This window comes from Cryptomeria japonica, chromosome 1, assembly GCF_030272615.1.
Source record: "Cryptomeria japonica chromosome 1, Sugi_1.0, whole genome shotgun sequence".
Taxonomy (NCBI): domain Eukaryota; kingdom Viridiplantae; phylum Streptophyta; class Pinopsida; order Cupressales; family Cupressaceae; genus Cryptomeria; species Cryptomeria japonica.
Genome location: NC_081405.1, coordinates 51,856,814 through 51,874,288, shown reverse-complemented (window position 1 = coordinate 51,874,288; position 17,475 = coordinate 51,856,814). Strand labels below are relative to the sequence as shown.

The window sequence follows — 17,475 nt, the reverse complement described above, 5'->3', positions numbered from 1 at the left end:
GATAAATCCTACAAGATACAAATCTATGATTGGAGGTTTGCTTTATTTGACTCAAACTAGGCCTGACATTATGAATGTTGTTTGTATTGTTTCAAGATTTCAGAGTGATCCTAGAGAAAATCATGAGAGTGCGGTGAAAAAGATTTGTAGATACTTGCAAGGTACATTAGAATATGGTTTGTGGTACCCTAAGGATGATAACTTTACTTTATGTGCATATACAAATGTTGATTGGGATGGAGATGTTGATGGCTGGAAAAGTACTTCCGGTGGAGCTTTCTTTCTTGGAAGAAGTTGGTTTCATGGATCAACAAGAAACAGTCATGTACTTCTTTATCTATTGTTGAATCTGAGTATGTTGTTGTTGCTACTAACTGTACACAAGTTTTATGGATGAAGCAAATGTTGAAAGATATAAAGGTGGATTGTGATGCACTAGTAGTTATTCACTGTGATAACTCTGTTGCTATTGATATATCAAATAATTCAGTATTTCATTCTAAGACAAAACACATATCTATCAAGTATAACTTTTTGAAGGAAAAGGTGGAAGCAAATGAAGTTAGACTGGTTTATGTGAACACTAAAGAACAAATTGCAGATATTTTCACTAAACCTTTGCCCAAGGAATCGTTTGAGTACCTGAGAGACAGATTGGGAGTTTCTGCCCCTCCGATAAAGATTTGATTGATGCGGTTTGGCATCAGTCCGATATGCATTATCAAAGATACTATTCATTCCGACACTGATGTGGGGATGCTACTGCTCAGGGAGAGAAGTCAGCTTTGTGATTCAATGGTTTATGTTTTTGCTTTGATATTTTTATCATATTTCTGGCATTGATGTCAAAGGGGGAGTGATATTGATGTGAAAAAGAAAGTTAATAAGAAAAAAAAAAGGGGAGAGATATTGATAGGGAGAAATTCAGAGCTTTACAAAGATATTATTCAAAGGGGGAGTTTGGTGTTTGTTTTAGAATTTCATTGCTATATCTTTGAGTGGGAGATTGTTGGTTGTCTTCCATTGGGGGAGACTTGTTTGGAATTTCTTAGTACTTAGATGTTTTTCACATCTAGTGTTGCCATCAATGCCAAAGGGGGAGATTGTTGGCCATTTGATGGAATGGATTATGTGTTGCATTGATGTTTTGTCATTGATGCCAACACTAGTTGTTTGGATGCTTTACCGACACCCTTCTAGTCCCGGTAGGTTGAGTGGTTTCTGGTTGATTTGGATCCGACATGATCCGGTAGGCTCTAGTATAGTTTGGTTATGGAATTGGCTTAATTATGATATTCATGTTCATATTCAGTAAGTTGGTTTTGGTCTGGTGATCAGATGCTATCCTGTTTGCTTAGAAGCTTAGTTTTTGGTTCCGACGAGGGTTTCACCAACAGATCTTTTTGATGAATTGCATAAGTGGTGTTGTTGCAACTTCTGGTGGAGTTTTAGGATGCTATTGATGATCATGCTTGAGACTTGGCGGATGGAGATCACTGTTGTAGTGTGTGGACCTATACTGGGTCTCGGTTGATCTAGGTTATGGATCAACTTTAATGTAACGTGTGGATTGGACCTCTCGATGTGTTTCTGGGACGTCTTATGTGTTGGATATTATTTGTTTGGTCTAAGGCCGTTTGTAATTATGTAATTGGTTTATTATCTGGTGGCCGACCTAATTGTTTATGGTTGAGGGTTTGTATATATAGATGTAAGATCTCATTGTAGACCATATGGCAGAGATCATAAGAATGGGAAATGGATATGTAATGTGTGAATAATATAATATCATTCAGGCAGAGGATTTGGTCGATCATTGGAGATCGAATTGGGTTTATGTAAGAGGATTTAGTCCTCTGGTATAGAGCTTAACCATAACTGTACTTAGGCATAGGAGATGCTATCTTTTGCAGTTCAACACTTCTCCAGATTGTAGTTTGGATTTCTATGTAGTTGGTGAGACTCCTTTTGTGATGAGCAGTGCGCTTTAGGCTGTTGGTCTTTTTGCAAGTGCATGCACCTCAATTGTAATTCACATACTTACTGTAGAAGTATTATCTGACTGTGGGTAGGCTTCCCACCGTGGTTTTTCCCTTTACTGGATTTTCCACGTATAAATATTGGTGTCATGTGGATGGTATTTATTCCTGCAATTATTGTTTATGCTTAATTGGTTTAACTGCTATTCCAATATTAAATTTTTAATTTCTAATGGTTCCGATAATCTGTGACAACTGATTCACTCCCCCCTCTCAATCGTCTTTCGATTATTTGAACTGTCTAACACAATCAACCTACATGGTCTCACTTTTGTATTATGTCTTGATTATAGAGAATATTGTAATTTAATACCTCTGATGTATTAATTATTTCTTGAATTATTCAATATTGGAAATTATGAGGAATTTTTAATTTTATTTATTACAAAAAATTTGAGTCTTTACACACACTCCCTATCTCTCAGCCCCTCTAGCTTTCTCACATTATATCTATCTCTATCTCTCCTTCTTTCTATTCCTATCTCTCCCCTTTCATCCCTCTTTCTATATTTCTCTACTTCTCTCCCTCCCTCACCCTCACTCACTATCTATTTATGCATATATCTCTCTCTCTCTATCTCTCTCACTCTCGCACACACATTCCTTGTTTGTCCCTCCTTATCTCCATCTCTATCTCTCCCTCCCCTCTCCATTTACCTCTCTCTCTCTCTCTCTCTCTCTCTCTCTCTCTGTATATATATATATATATATATATCCATCTTTACCCCCCCTCTCCTCTACCTATCTCTCTCCCTTTGTTTCCCTTTCTCTACGATCTTTCCCTCTTTGTCTCTCCCCACCTTTCTCCTTTATAGACTCCCTATCCCCCCATCTATCTCTCCACCCCTACCTCTCTCCCTCACTTTCTCTTCTCATATATATATATATCTACACCTATCTCTCCCTCCTTCTCTTCTCATGTATCTCTATCTCTCCCTCTTTCTCTTTTCATATATCTCTATCTCTCCCTCTTTCTCTCTCCCTCTCTTTATCTCTCTAAGTTATTTCTCCTCCCTCCCCCCATTTCTATTTGTCTATCTCTACTTATCTCTATTTTTTATCTCTCCATCTCCCCCTCTCCCCCTCTTTATATCTCTTTATATCTCTATCTCTCCATCACTATATCTCACCATCTCTCTCTCTCTCTCTCTCTCGCACACACACACACACACACACACACACACACACAAACATAATATAAGCTCATAAATTTTGTTTCACTCATGCTTGGGTTCTTGTAAGTGGATATATAGTTGATTTGAAGCTATCACTTCTCCATTGAGACCTTTGATGCACAAGCATCATCATTTGCTAATTGGCCTACCAACTTACCTTATATACATCATAAAGGTATACAAAAAATTAACCAAAATTTTCCCTAAGTGACCTTCCAAACCCCTTCGGTGTACCCATTGCACTAAAAAATGTGATTGCTACTTTTAACATTTTGATGATAGATCACAAAGTATGATCCAAAACGTTAATCCAAACAAATCTTACACAATCGAATCTATAAACAAAACCGAATAATCAATATGAATTATAAAAAATTGATGTCTAAAAATAAAATTGCTTTTCCCTTCTTCAAATACCCACTCCATAGGTTTTGGAATCAAACAAGCATATTATAAAGTAGCTTTATGCCATCTTTTAATGGCAACCTAACAAAATATACGTAAGAAGTAGGAGCCACCGAAACGTTTCATCCCCTAGCGACAAATTGTTGTTTTGCAGATAGAATAAACTAACTAAAAAAGTCATGAAAAAGAATCCTAAAAGATAATAATAGTCCATTCAAGCACAAGGCGTAGCAAACAAGGACGTTTGGTAGGAGTCCTATGTTCCCAACTTCCATCGTACCATAAAGCCAAACTTCAACAAATTTTTAATAATACCTGTGTTAGGTGAAGCTACGATTGCAAATAGTCCTCAACTAACATTGACTGGAATACCGATACAACCTTACAATTACTTTATAATTTTTGGTTTTTTTGACTTGTTAGGATATTCACAGAGTTTCATACACACTGCTCATCTTTGGGGCTTTTACATTTTTGGGTTCTTTTTATGTTTGACATTCTTTCTGTGATATTGGTGGAGAAGGCGAGGAGACGAGGAGACGAAAATGGCGAGTACCATCGGTTTGGATCTGGGCAATGTGCCGTCTCTCGACCTCATGACCGAGCTGCTTCGCCGAATGAAATGTTCCAGCAAGCCTGATAAACGCCTCATTTTAGTCGGTATGTTTGCATTTTTTTCCTCGCTGTTTAAACTCTTCTCTCGTTTATACGAAGAAACATGTCTTCTCTTGTATAACATATCAGTTCTCTTAGATTTGTTATATGGGTTCAATGCAGGTAGGATCTCTTTATTTATTTATGTGCCTAGCGGGTTTGTAGTGTGTAGGGCTTTCAAGGGTTTTTAGATGGGTATATTGTTTTGTACCCAATTAGTGTTTTTTAGGGCGGGGGGCTTAGACTAGATTCGTATACATGGGTTGCTGTTTCGTTTTCATTGATCCCTCAATGCTTAATTGCTTACGGGGTTAGAAATTTCATTAGCTGTCCCTTTGGCATGCCCTTCTCAAATGTCATCCCGAGAGCAATGCCTATATGTATATGTGTATAAGGTGACCTCGTATTGTATATTGGTAGATCCTTATTGATATGTCTGGTTCGTCTGCAAACAATTTTGCATTTCTTGATTCAGGTTTACGTTCAGTGTTGGTAGATCAATGCCTGTCCTTAATTTTGGTCATTACGTATTTAGGGCCATTTGGTAAACTCAAATATTGTAATGAACCTGCCTGTAATCTTGTACCTGCTTGGTTTTCAATTCAATGAATCGCATTGCTTCACTTCATTTTAAGCATGCCTGCCTTAAAGCAGCAGTTTGTTCTCCATATTGTTAGGTAATATAAAGACCAAATTTAGCCTCTCCAATCACATAAAATAAATTTACGAGGAGAAACTTGGTGCATCTTTGCTGGGGTGTATATTTATATTATATATTTTAAATAATAACTATTTGAATGTCTCAATGCATATCCTCGAGCCACATTGCTTTCTATGTCATTCTTTTATTTTTGGCGATCAGGATCTGCTTTGCAATGGAATAGTGCTGGGATAAGGGTTTTTCTGTCACACCTTGCAAAGATAGATCTTCTATGTTTCGTCAACTGTGAATGGGAATTCCTGTTCACAAATACACCTATATGTGAATTTTCTAGAGAAATGAACATTCACACTGAAAATTGATTGTTGTGTTAACAAACAGTCAGCAGATTATCTATTTTTGGTTAAAAATATCTTCTGTTTTGGTTTTGTGCTCATATTATTTTTCAACAGAATCTCGTCTTAGAGATGCATGTGAGTAATGCAACCGGAATGGGCATAGTTACAGGGGAGAGGTCCCTAACACCAGTCTAGAAAGAAAGAAAATTATCGGTTTTTTACTATAGGATAACAAAGATTTCCTAATCCAGAAGAACAAAGTAGGTGATTAGAACACATGAAACATGGCAGTACAATATTGAAACTCATCAAGATACTCTACTACTTGGCCACTTTGCACTCTTTTATGCTCCTCTGGTGAAGCAACTTTTGTTTTACATTTAAAGTGGCTATACAAAAGTCAGAGGAGTATGCCTAACGGAGAAGAGTTAACCACAGTAGATGGTAGCATCTGCAGCATTAGTGCATTGCTACATGAAAGAAAATTTTGAATATTGGGTGGAATATGTATTATTCATAGACTAATGTTAATCTAATAGAGAAGAACATTTATTGCTGTTGTCAAATTCTGGATTTAATCTAAATTTCACTTTTACTGATGTTTCAGGTAAACTAATCAACTTTATTTTTGCTTGCTGAAGCTTTATGCTTTTCGATGTATTTTAGTTTCGAATATCAAAATTTTATTTTCATTCATATAATTAATTTTCATCTCAATCATTGAGTACTTTGAAAGTGCTACCTGCATATTTTTTCCTATTATTTGCTGGTTCTTGAAGTTTGTAACTAGCAGGCACTAAGTTTGTGTGCTAGGCATTTTGTTCACTGCCTTTTATGTTTGGTGGCAGGTCCTCCTGGATCAGGGAAAGGCACTCAATCACCATTTATCAAAGATGAATATTGCTTATGTCACTTGGCAACTGGTGATATGCTAAGAGCAGCTGTATCTGCCAAAACTCCATTGGGCATAAAAGCTAAGGAGGCCATGGATAAGGTTAATATGAAAACTGGAAGTTAAGAGTTTTGAATGACTTAGTGTGTTTGCTTTTTTGAAGAGTTTCTTTTATAACTATAACATGAAAAATTGCATTGGATCATACAGGGAGAGCTTGTCTCTGATGATCTGGTTGTTGGCATTATTGATGAAGCTATAAAAAAACCTTCATGCCAGAAGGGCTTTATTCTTGATGGTTTTCCTCGTACAGTTGTTCAAGCTCAGAAGGTCTGGAATCTTATCTTTGTCCGTATGTGAACAGTGTTTGCTATCCAATATTAAAAACTAGAAGTATTGCTGTACTCATCTATTTTTGTCGATGATTTTAATAACAAAGTTTGTTTGGAATTATTCATCTTTTACTTGTGTATTTCTGTGTCTTCTACCTTTTTTAAGGCATTCTTTTATTGGTACAGCTTGATGAGATGTTGGAAAAGCAAGGGACTAAGATTGATAAAGTACTGGATTTCGCTATTGATGATGCAATTCTGGAGGAACGGATAACTGGTCGTTGGATGCATCCAGCCAGTGGACGATCATATCACACAAAATTTGCCCCTCCAAAAGTTCCCGGCATTGATGATGTATGCGAAAATCATCTTAAATGATTGTTACTTAATATTTTGAACTGTATCTAGAATATTCACCATGTTTCTATTGATGTTTGTCCCCTAAATGTATGCTATCATTTGACGATATTGCTTTTGGACCATGCTTTTTAATGTCTTCGAATATTTCATTTTGCTTATGTCAGAAGTGATGAATATATAACCTGTCAGATGAAGAAAATGATGCAACTAATGGAGCAGTAGGGTCAAGGTCAAGGCTTGGGTGTGTTTAATCAACTTGCTTACATCGTTCAGCTATTACTATACATATCTTCGTAACAATATAGACTTTATGTCAGAAGTGACGAATATATACCCTGTCAGATAAAGAAAATGATGCCAACTAATGGAGCAGTAAGGTCAAGGTCAAGGCTTTTGCGCGTGTTTAATCAACTTGCTTACATCATTTAGTTATTACTATACATCTTCACAACAATATAGACTGAAAGATTTTTTCATTTGTGGATAGTATGATGGTCTGCATACTGTCTAAAAATGTCCAGGATATGGTGTAGACATATAACCTTTTTTTTTTAAACCCAAAACTTTAGCCTTTCTTTCTAAAAGAAGAAATCAAACATGTGATCAGCCTTGGTGGATTCCTTTATTTCATCATTTGGTACAAATATATATTTATCAACCTAATTCATAGGCATATTCCTTTAGAACTGTTAATTAATTAAAAAAGGAGGACTGTACATGTTTACTTTCCCTACCTTCAGCAATATTTTTGATTGGAGACATTATTAGAGGTTCTTTTAAATCTTTGATTCTCCCTGTTAAATATACTCTTAAAGGTAAAGAAAACAATGCAACTAGTGGAGCAGGAAGGTCAAGGCCTGGTGGCTTTTGCCAACTTTCATACATCATACAACTATTAGTCTATTACTATACATGTCTTCATGATGATATAAACCACGAAAGGTTTTTTGTGGATGTACAATGGGCTGTGTACGTCTTAGAAAGTCCAGGATATGGTAGAACTATATCTTAATTTTTTAAACACAAAACTTTAGCCATTCATTCTAAACCAAGAAATTGGACATTTAATCAGCCTAATTGGATGCATTTATTTTATCATCCAGATACAAACTTATCAACTTAATTCATAGGTATATTCCTTTAAAACTATTAATAAGTTAAAAAAAGGAGGGCTATAGATGTTTGCTTTCCCTGCCTTCGCAATAATTTTAACTGGGGATATTATTAGGGGCCTTTTAAATTTTTTGATTTTCCACACTCTTGAAGTTTTCTAGCCACTGCCAAGTTCTTGAATCAACTGTAAATTTGGAACTTTTTTCAGGACATTGACTAATAACCTTTATAAGTTTCAATTACTTGCTTTTTTGTGCAGTGCAATCATTGTCCTCCCCTGCTCTTTGCATTCCTTCATCTTCAACTTGTGGAAATCCCCCTCTTCTCCCAAGGCTCTGGCTATTTGTTTTTGATACTTTTGTGTTTGTTGCAATATTCTTATGCTGTCTCATACATAATTTTCAACTCAAATATAGGTATGGAGAACTTTTCTGATTCCAACTTCTGACCTGTGGAATTGTATACAGACGGAATTATTGTTTTAAAGCTTAGACTTCCATTTTTGGGAGGGGAAAATCTGAAAAAATGGAATTCTGGGAAAAGTTGGAAAGACCAGTACAGAAGTCAGAACTATATAGAAAGATTGTAGGTGATATAAATATATGTAAAATTATAATTGCATGGATAAGCAGAGTAAGTTGGCTGGGTAGTGGGTTATATAAAATAATAATTATTATAAAAAAATAGAAGAAATGTCTTGATTAGTTTAGAGTCTGCTAGACCAATTTGGTATGTCTGGAATAATATGGGTCTAACAGGCTATTTTCCAGATACAATAGGATTTGGTAACTATAATAGTGTAAACATAGATTCTCTAATTCATTCTAGAATTTTTACATATTTAAAATGGGTGTGTTGCTCAAAAAGCTGGGATGTTTCTTTGATATATCTCTTAGGGTCTCTGTGTTTTTTTTCTAAACTATTGCTTGCAGCAAAATAGCAACTTTGTGATAAAAATCACTGGCTACAGTTTGAGGCAATTTAATTCACAGGGTTTTAGAAGCACTATTGTTGAAATTTAAAAATGGTAGATTTCAAGGGCATGATAAAATTTACCAGATTTGTTAAACTAATTTGTTGGTCCACTTGTTCAAAATGAATAAATATTAACAGATTCTGTCATAGGAAAAAAGAAGAAGATATATTTGTTGCATTTTAAATCTCTGCATACCCATGCTTTTTAGTTTTTGAAATCTGAAGAGAGCACATGGTTTTCAGAGTCGCCTTTACTCAAATCATCTTCATTTATGGGTAGTTTCCAAACATCTTTGACATATCATCAGTGTTTCTGTTCCTAATAATAATCTTCTCAAAACACTACATCAGTGGTTCAGAGTGCTTGCAGGCATTGGAAGACTGAGATCATGGAATGATTTCTTGCTGCTGTTGCATTCTAATGCGGGTCCCCTCATCCTATTGTGTTTGTTGAGATAATGAGTTATTTAAAAATGACTCTCTTTTGATTTTGTTTTGGCTAAAGACACCTAAGCTTAGGGACTCTGGAACACCTAAGCTTAGGGACTCTAGACCTGAAAAATAGTGCAAAATCACTGTCCTGCATAGGAAATTTCATCAAGACCTCCAACCAATGAATGCCCGGCACCCATAAAAAGCCTGTCAACTTCACAGAAGTCCATGTAGTCAGCAAGTATCCACAATAAGCTGTTGATGAAGTTTAACCATGTTGTGGGACCATTGCCATCAGCAGCCTTTCCAATCCAAATTGGAAGCCTTCATTTGAAAATGAGGCATTATAAGGTCAATTTTTTTTTATAATATTAGCAGACTTCAAACCTCCAATTTTATGCAATGCTTTAAAAAAGAAAAAATCAGGATGAAGGCCATTTATTTCATCAACTTTCACATCTCCTTCATTTTCTCATTTTCCATCTAGTAACAGCCATTTTTAGCTTTCAGCGAGAATATTTGAGACTACCATAATTTCAAAATGCAACCATTCAAGGAAACAGGATCTTAAGAATACTATTTTTTACTTCACACTTTTGTCATTTTCATTCCCTCAGATTCCATTCAGCAAGTATGAAGTGCAAAATAGGAGTGCGGTTTCAGTCAAAAAGGAAGAGACAGTGCCATGAATCAACAATGCACTCTAACTTGAAAACATTAACTCTAGGATTCAGATCAGAAGTAACTCAAAACAATACACGTTTCAATATCCTTCTTTAAATTCTTATAGCGATTCAGGCATTTTTAAATATTGCATAACCTTCAATTTCAAACAAACAAATTACCAGGCCTTGGCTTAAACAACAGAGGCGAGAATGGGGCGCCACTCTGAGATCTCACTTAAGTTCTCTCATTATCACTCTAACAACGGTGGGGTTGGGTAATAGAATGGAAAAAATGCAGCCATGAAATACATGCATTTCTGGAGGTATATATACGCTCCTCGACATGGCATCTGATTCTAGTGAACCATATGTTGTTGCTGAGTCATTAATCATCTCATCAACTTATTTGTTACTTTTTCTTGTTTGTCCAGCTCATGCCTAAACTCAATACTTTGTAATAGCTAGATTCTCAGAGTCATGGTGGAAGTCTAAAAATATTCAAGTTGACTTCATTCATCAGATTCGCTGCCTAGTGGCAAATTTTTCCACTCTTGGAATGACTATCTCCAACCAATTTGCCTTTCCCCTTGTCAATCCTAGATGTGGTGGTTGGTTCTTTCTTTGTTAGATGGTACTGCTTTTCCTCCCCGTTTTCTTTGAATGAAGGATCCTGAAGTCATGAAGAAGAATTTTCACTTTGTAGAATTGAAAATACACTAAAAAAAAGCCTTTGGAAAGTGCTTTGGGGTGATTCGTAGCAGCTTGTCCAGAACAATGCAGGGACATCAATTGAGGAAAAGGCAAACAAGGCAGAAAGTGGGGCAACACTGAAGGGCTAACCATCTTTTCAGAGGGAGCATGTATAGATTAAAGATTTCAGATTGGTAATCGTTAATGTCTCCTAACTTACAGAGTCTAGCCAAAAGCCAATTCTTCATTCCATAGTCATCATGCCCAATGCATTCATGAAAAAGCCGATGACAGATTACCTCTAGAAGCAAAAGGAACAAGAAGAGGAGAAAAACATTTGCATGTTACCTCTAGAAGCAAAATGAAATAGCAGAGGGAAAAAGCACTTGCATGCAGCACATTCAAAGCCCTAGCAATCATTTACCTTGTCACCTTAAAAATACCTTAGTGAAATGGCATGGGAAAAGATTTTATGGTCAGGGCATAATAAAAATTGCCATGCTCCCATGGAGGGGTGACACCATTCAAACAAAACATAAGCAACGAGGCCGAGGAGAGAGGGGGAAGGGGTATATGTGGTGGTGGGGGAAGGGGGCATAGCTTATCATCATAAGCCAGTCTCTGCAAGCAATCAGGAAAACAAATCTTTTCAAACTCTTATAATGATTCCTTCAAAAGTAAATAGTTCACACCAATGATGGCTGCTAAGCCTATTACTTCATTTCTTAGCTGCTGAATTGGAATTGGGTTTGGATATGGGTATAGATATGGTACACTGGTATGACAATTTTAATTAGGGAGGCTGGGTACGTTTTAGGTACGTCTGTACAAAAAAAATATAAGTTATAAATATATACATATTTACAACCTAGGTTATTGGGTATGCCTGAAGCCCATCCCATACCTATACCGGGTGTGTCCCAGTGTGGGTTTGCCCGTGGGTATGTCTGGATATGCCTAGGGTGCACCCTGGACACCCCGAGTTCCCTGTGGGTACATGCCCGCATTCCCACAAGGAACCTGGGGTGTCCGGGGTGCACCTTGGTGTACCTAGGTGTACTCAAAGGAGCTCAGTGCCAATAAGTGAAAAATTAAAACATTTTAATCATTTTCTTCCATGCAAATACCCTAATATGACCCTAAAAACATCATTTCGCCCAATACAAACATCATTTTGTTCTTTTCACTCTCTCTTTTCTCATTTTGGCATTTTGAAGGGCAGCTGATTTTTTTCAAAGGTGATCAATTGGGGAGCAAAGATAGCTTGCACAAAGGAGATTTAATATAGATCCTTTTAATGATTGATGAAGATTGAAGACAATTATAATTTTTAGTTGTCAATTTTGTAATTGTAATGATCTGTATTTGAATCGTGACCCTAGACATATATGGTATATATTATATAGCATATGATATAATATTGAAATTCTGAACTATCAATTGGCAATTAATATTTATCGTTATCACTACCGTTTTGGCATTTGGCTTTGATCAATGATAAAGTATCATACTATTTAATGTATTTAGTTTTACAATTCTGTATATATTTTTAAAATTTTTTTGTATACACACACACGCATCCTGTACCCAAGCATACCATACCCAAGTTTTTTTTTTTGCCATTCCAGATCCTGTACTGGCAACTTAGTTTACAACCTAAAAACTTTATAATATTAAATTGATATTAAGCGATAATACATGAAATTTATATCTTAGCTACATTTGAAAAAATTATATTAATGCAATCCTATCTATACCATATTAATATGGTTATTTTTTTTTATCTATATCCATGAAAGTTATATTTTCTTAAAACAGTTTCAGTATTATAGTTTGTATAGCATCTCCTGGTCTTCATGAAGTTTATGTGGGCATTGCACAAAAAACCATTCAGAGAGCAAAAACATGAAGTTTGTGCTGGGGTTTTTGTTTTTACTGAATGGGTTTCCCAAGGTAAATGAAAATCTCTTTGCCATTTAACTGCAAGTGCTCGGTTATTTCTTTTTCTCTTTGCATATATTTATTGGTATTATTTCTCTTCACAAGCAATAGATTTGGAATTTTGTTTAATAGTTCTTCACTGTTGTGAAATTTTTCGAAGTGTATGTTGATTAAATTATTCAGTGCCGTCTGAGTTGCATTTTATATTATAAATTTCATTGTTCTAATTTGTTTTGATTGTAAGCATATGCATTTTTCTGAAATAGGTAATGATTATTTAGATATGTATGATCTGTTTAGTGAATACTTAGATGATTTTGCAGAGGTGTCATAAGGTCTAATGCAATTTCTGTATTTCTGACATATGTTTTCTATTGGCAGGTCACAGGGGAGCCATTGATTCAACGGAAGGATGATAATGCAGAAGTTCTCAAGTCAAGGCTGGAAGCATTTCACAGACAAACACAGCCTGTATGTTATGTAAACTTCTCTTGTTTCTTTCAAATTGAATTCAACTTATGTGAAAATATAATCTCTGAAATGCATCTTTCATTTCTATTCTGCTTTCTAAATTGTTTTCCATTTGTTTTTGGTCAACAGTCTTGAGCCTAACCAAAATTTATAAATTTGGTTGTTTGACTGCATTTCCATTAAATTCCTTAAAGAGGCTCAAATAATTGCTGCACATGTACATGCACTCCAATATCCCTGGAATGAATCTACACTTTACAATGTCTGGTTATTTGACTCCCTTAAATGAATGCCTTCTCATTTTGCAATGCAAATATAGGTGAGTGCAGTACTTCTTGTTGCAGGTTTCAATGTGTTTAATAAGCGTCACTATTATTAATATCATGTGTTTGCTCCTGAATCATATTCTTAGATGTTAGCTTATTCCAAAGCAGGCTTCTCTTTTGCATGTGTAGGACAGACATCTTCTTTTGAGGAGTAAATATTATATCTGTTTAGGTGCATTGTTTACAGTCGGTGTACATTTTAAAAAACTTTCAGGCTTTTCATGATATCTGCAACTAAGTTTATCTAAGCTTCTATGTTTCCCATAAATACAAAAAATATTAAATCAAGTAATTCTTAGTATTAGTCCACATCATTTTACTTGATATCTGAAAGATAGTAGAAAAAAACTTGATCATATACATACTTTGTGTTTCAGGTTTTGGTGCTTCAATGAACATAACTACTAACGTTGTACATCTGATATTTATACACATTCTTATTTGTTTGCTGCATTTTAGATTTTCTCTTTTGTAAGCATGTGATGAACTTCAAATTTTTGAGATGTAAACGTGTGTTTAATTTGGTTACATAGCTTGCAGTGCACATACATTTTAAAAGACTCTCGTTCTTCCATGTTATCTGCAGCAATTTTTTTTTAAGCTTCTATGTTTCTCATATATACAAAAAATAATAATTATGAAATTATGTAACTAATGTATAAATCCACCGTTCTTGAACTTTGTTTGCATCTGGAAGAGAGTAGAAGCAAATTTTCCTGTACATAGATTTCTCAAATTTAAGATAGATGAACCCAAACCAGACTTTTAAAAGAAAAACTATAAGATATATCTTATGATTAGCAAACAGAGTACCTTTGCCATTTGTTCCATCTCTCTTTATAATTTCTTTACTTGAGCTGACCGTAGCATTCAACTTCACAGATTTAGCTTTGATGGTGGCAAATCTCTTCTACTCCATTTGGGCTGGGCCTAATTTTTGATGACACTTTTACACAACTTGAAAGTTGAAACGTTTGAATGGTAGTCTTACCTTCTATAGCATCATTTTATTGTTCCATTAAAATTCTTACAACATGGACTGAATGCTTAAAGCTTGATTGATCATATGAATTGAAACTCTTCAGCTATGCCTGTTGCAACCTTGTAGACATTGAATCATGACCAGAGTGCTTTAAGTTTTGGGCAATAATTTTACAAACTCATTAAGTACAAGTTAGCAATGAACAGACTACATGAGGGGCATATATCTTATTTATTCATTTAATATATTATATATATGTGATGCTCTTTGGACCTGTTTGAGTGTTATCCAAAATGTAGATCTTGGATCTTGAAGCTTCTACTGCAAAGATCAATTTCAGATTTTATTTCCTCTCATTGCGCACCCACTTGGAAAAAATAAAAGAAACCCAGAGATTTAGACACAATGGCTATATATGTGACTTTTCACAGTTGTGGGGATTCAAAGATTAAAATTTAGAACTATTATAAAGTTATAATATTGCAAAGCATAATCAACTTTTGATAATATATAATAAGCTTTATCAAATGTTCTATCTATATTTTGAAAGGGTAGCATTGAAAATGTAACCCTTGGGATCGGAGCTGACTTTTTTCCTAAATGGAATCTGTTTTTTAATCACATGGGTTTGTCCAGGTTAGTGACTTTTTTGTTTGGGATTTCTTGGCAAAAATGGCAGTACCCTGGGCTAATCGAAACAATTTTGCAGGATTTCACTTGGCAAGTCAACTGCAGGCGAATCTATGAATGAATTCACTGGAATGTTTTTACTATAATATAAATATCTAGCATATTAGAGGCCAAGGAAATAAAATTTTAGAGGACTCTGTTATAGGTATTATGATATTATCTTTCTGTAGCAACATTTTCCAATTGCAATACATACATAAAGCATAATATGTGAGGTGCTTGATTTTGTAGAGTTCTATTCAAGAGATAAGAAGGCTCCCCTGGAAATGCTGGTAAGAAATTTTCCAGGTTTTAATTGTTTGGAGGCTAACAAGTTTTAATTGATTTTCAACAATGAGAGATATTAGTGCATCATCCCAAAATTTTGTAACGGGCAGCTATCAAGCCACAGTCATAACAACATATAACAAACTGTGTACCTTGATACTACAAGTAATAACAACATATAACAAACTTTCCCATTGACTGGAATGGACGTCAGCATGCATCAACCTTCCTGTGCAAGACTTGCTTCTTGATGAAACTTTAATTAATGGCAACACATTATATACGGTAGGCTCGGTGTTGCTACCGCATGAGCTGACAATTCATTCCTGATGCATGGAATGTCTGTCATTTAAGGTTTGATTACTATCTTTGGCAACACAATCTGTTGTTGACTCAAGGTCATGCACATATTCTATAGGTTTTTTCTCCAGTTTGAATTTGCCAAGTTCTACTATGACACCAAGGTAGAGGTGCAATGAATGGAAGGTAAAAAGTAAAATCCCATCCTCTTGATATGGGCTAAAGGGGTGTTTTTTTTGACATTGTAAGGTTTTTTATGATGATCAATTTCATTCTGTAAACCTAACTAGAAGTTCTGGTTTATTCTCTGTGGAAATTGTTGGCTGAAAAGCTTCCATAAAAACAAGTTATAAACAAGAAAGAAAAAACAGAAGCAACATTCATCCATTAATCCAAAAGATAAATATAGAACTGTAATAGAAATTTTATTAATCTGAAATGACCTCTCAAAGGAGATAATTTCTTTCTCTTCTCTATCCAACTCAAATCTATTTATGTACATATGCAATTGGTGATGCACAAGGAAAAGGAACCATTATGGTAGGTGAATGGTTATGGATGTGTTCCATCAACAACAGTTGGTCTTGGTCTCTGAGAGACATTGCCCCTTGAGTTTGAGGGTATCCAGCATCTGCGTCATCATATTCCCATCAAAATGTTGGTGTGCAATGGGTGTAAGATTGCATAGTCCTTGAGTAGTAGATTGATGCTGCTGTTTACCTTGAATATATGAGTTACCACTTGGGTTACAATCCTCAGTAGAAGTTTAATTGGAGTACATGTTGAACTAGTAGTTATGAATTATTGCATGCCAATCAATGCCTATGTACATATGAGTAGCTAGGATGTATGAATCTACTTTTGGCATATTATATTTGAATGTATTCAATTTCAAATATTTTTTTTTCTTTAAATGCTAGTCATCTAAACTGCATATCTTGTTGAAATTCTATCTCAAAACCAAAAAACAATTATTTATATCTCATGGTCATTTCAATTTGATGAGAAATTGATGCATTGTTACTTTTTGGACTATAGGTTATTGATTATTATGTGCAAAAGGGCATTGTTAATAAGCTTCACGCTGACAAACCTGCTAAGGAAGTTGCCGCAGAGATTCAGAAAGCACTTTCATAGGAGTGAATGAGCTATTGTAGTAGCCTCCGAAGTCTTTTTTGAGTTAAGATTCAAAGATTTTATCTCATGATTCTGGCACATTGTCAGATCGGCCATAAGGTTTTTCCATGCACTCTTTTAATTGAAGTTCTTCTCTTCCTCTCTTGGTATTTAATGTCCCAGATATTTTTGATTCCACTACAGATTTCTCAATATCCATCCTACAAGCTGATCTTTTTTTTTTAATGTATGGGGAAAAAAACTCAGCATGTTGAGAATGCTGTGCATCAAATCAGTAATCAACTTCCATAAATAAGAGTTTTCTTAGAGTGTTTGTGGGAGCTGAGTTTATGTGTCTTTCCAGTTGTTTATTGAAAGCAAACATGTTTGTGAAGCTCTTTTGGAATTTTAGAAATGATTTGTTGTACTTTTAATTGCTACTATGGTCACACTAACAAGAAATCGTAAAAACTTTGCTTCAATGGTCAATGTATATTATGAGGTAATGTTTGGCCAAAAAGCAGAGCAAGAAAGAGGCTTATACTTCGCAGTTAAATTTTCATTCGAGATCTATGATTGTGGCCACTTTCCTTAGTAAACTAATTGTGTAGTGATGAAGACGCTCGTAAGGTTTGGTTATCAAGAGTATAT

The 17,475-nt window shown here is 35.2% G+C and overlaps 1 protein-coding gene across 1 annotated transcript; it reads left to right on the top strand.

Moving 5' to 3' along the window:
• The first annotated feature begins 3,926 nt into the window (after positions 1 to 3,926).
• LOC131060260 (adenylate kinase 4) lies at positions 3,927 to 17,170 on the top strand. The gene is made up of 6 exons (XM_057993437.2): positions 3,927 to 4,279; positions 6,121 to 6,266; positions 6,375 to 6,494; positions 6,683 to 6,850; positions 13,054 to 13,143; positions 16,747 to 17,170. Exons 1-6 carry the CDS (start codon positions 4,165 to 4,167, stop codon positions 16,843 to 16,845), a joined length of 738 nt encoding a protein of 245 aa, XP_057849420.2. The 5' UTR covers positions 3,927 to 4,164; the 3' UTR covers positions 16,846 to 17,170.
• The last annotated feature ends 305 nt before the right edge of the window (positions 17,171 to 17,475 follow it).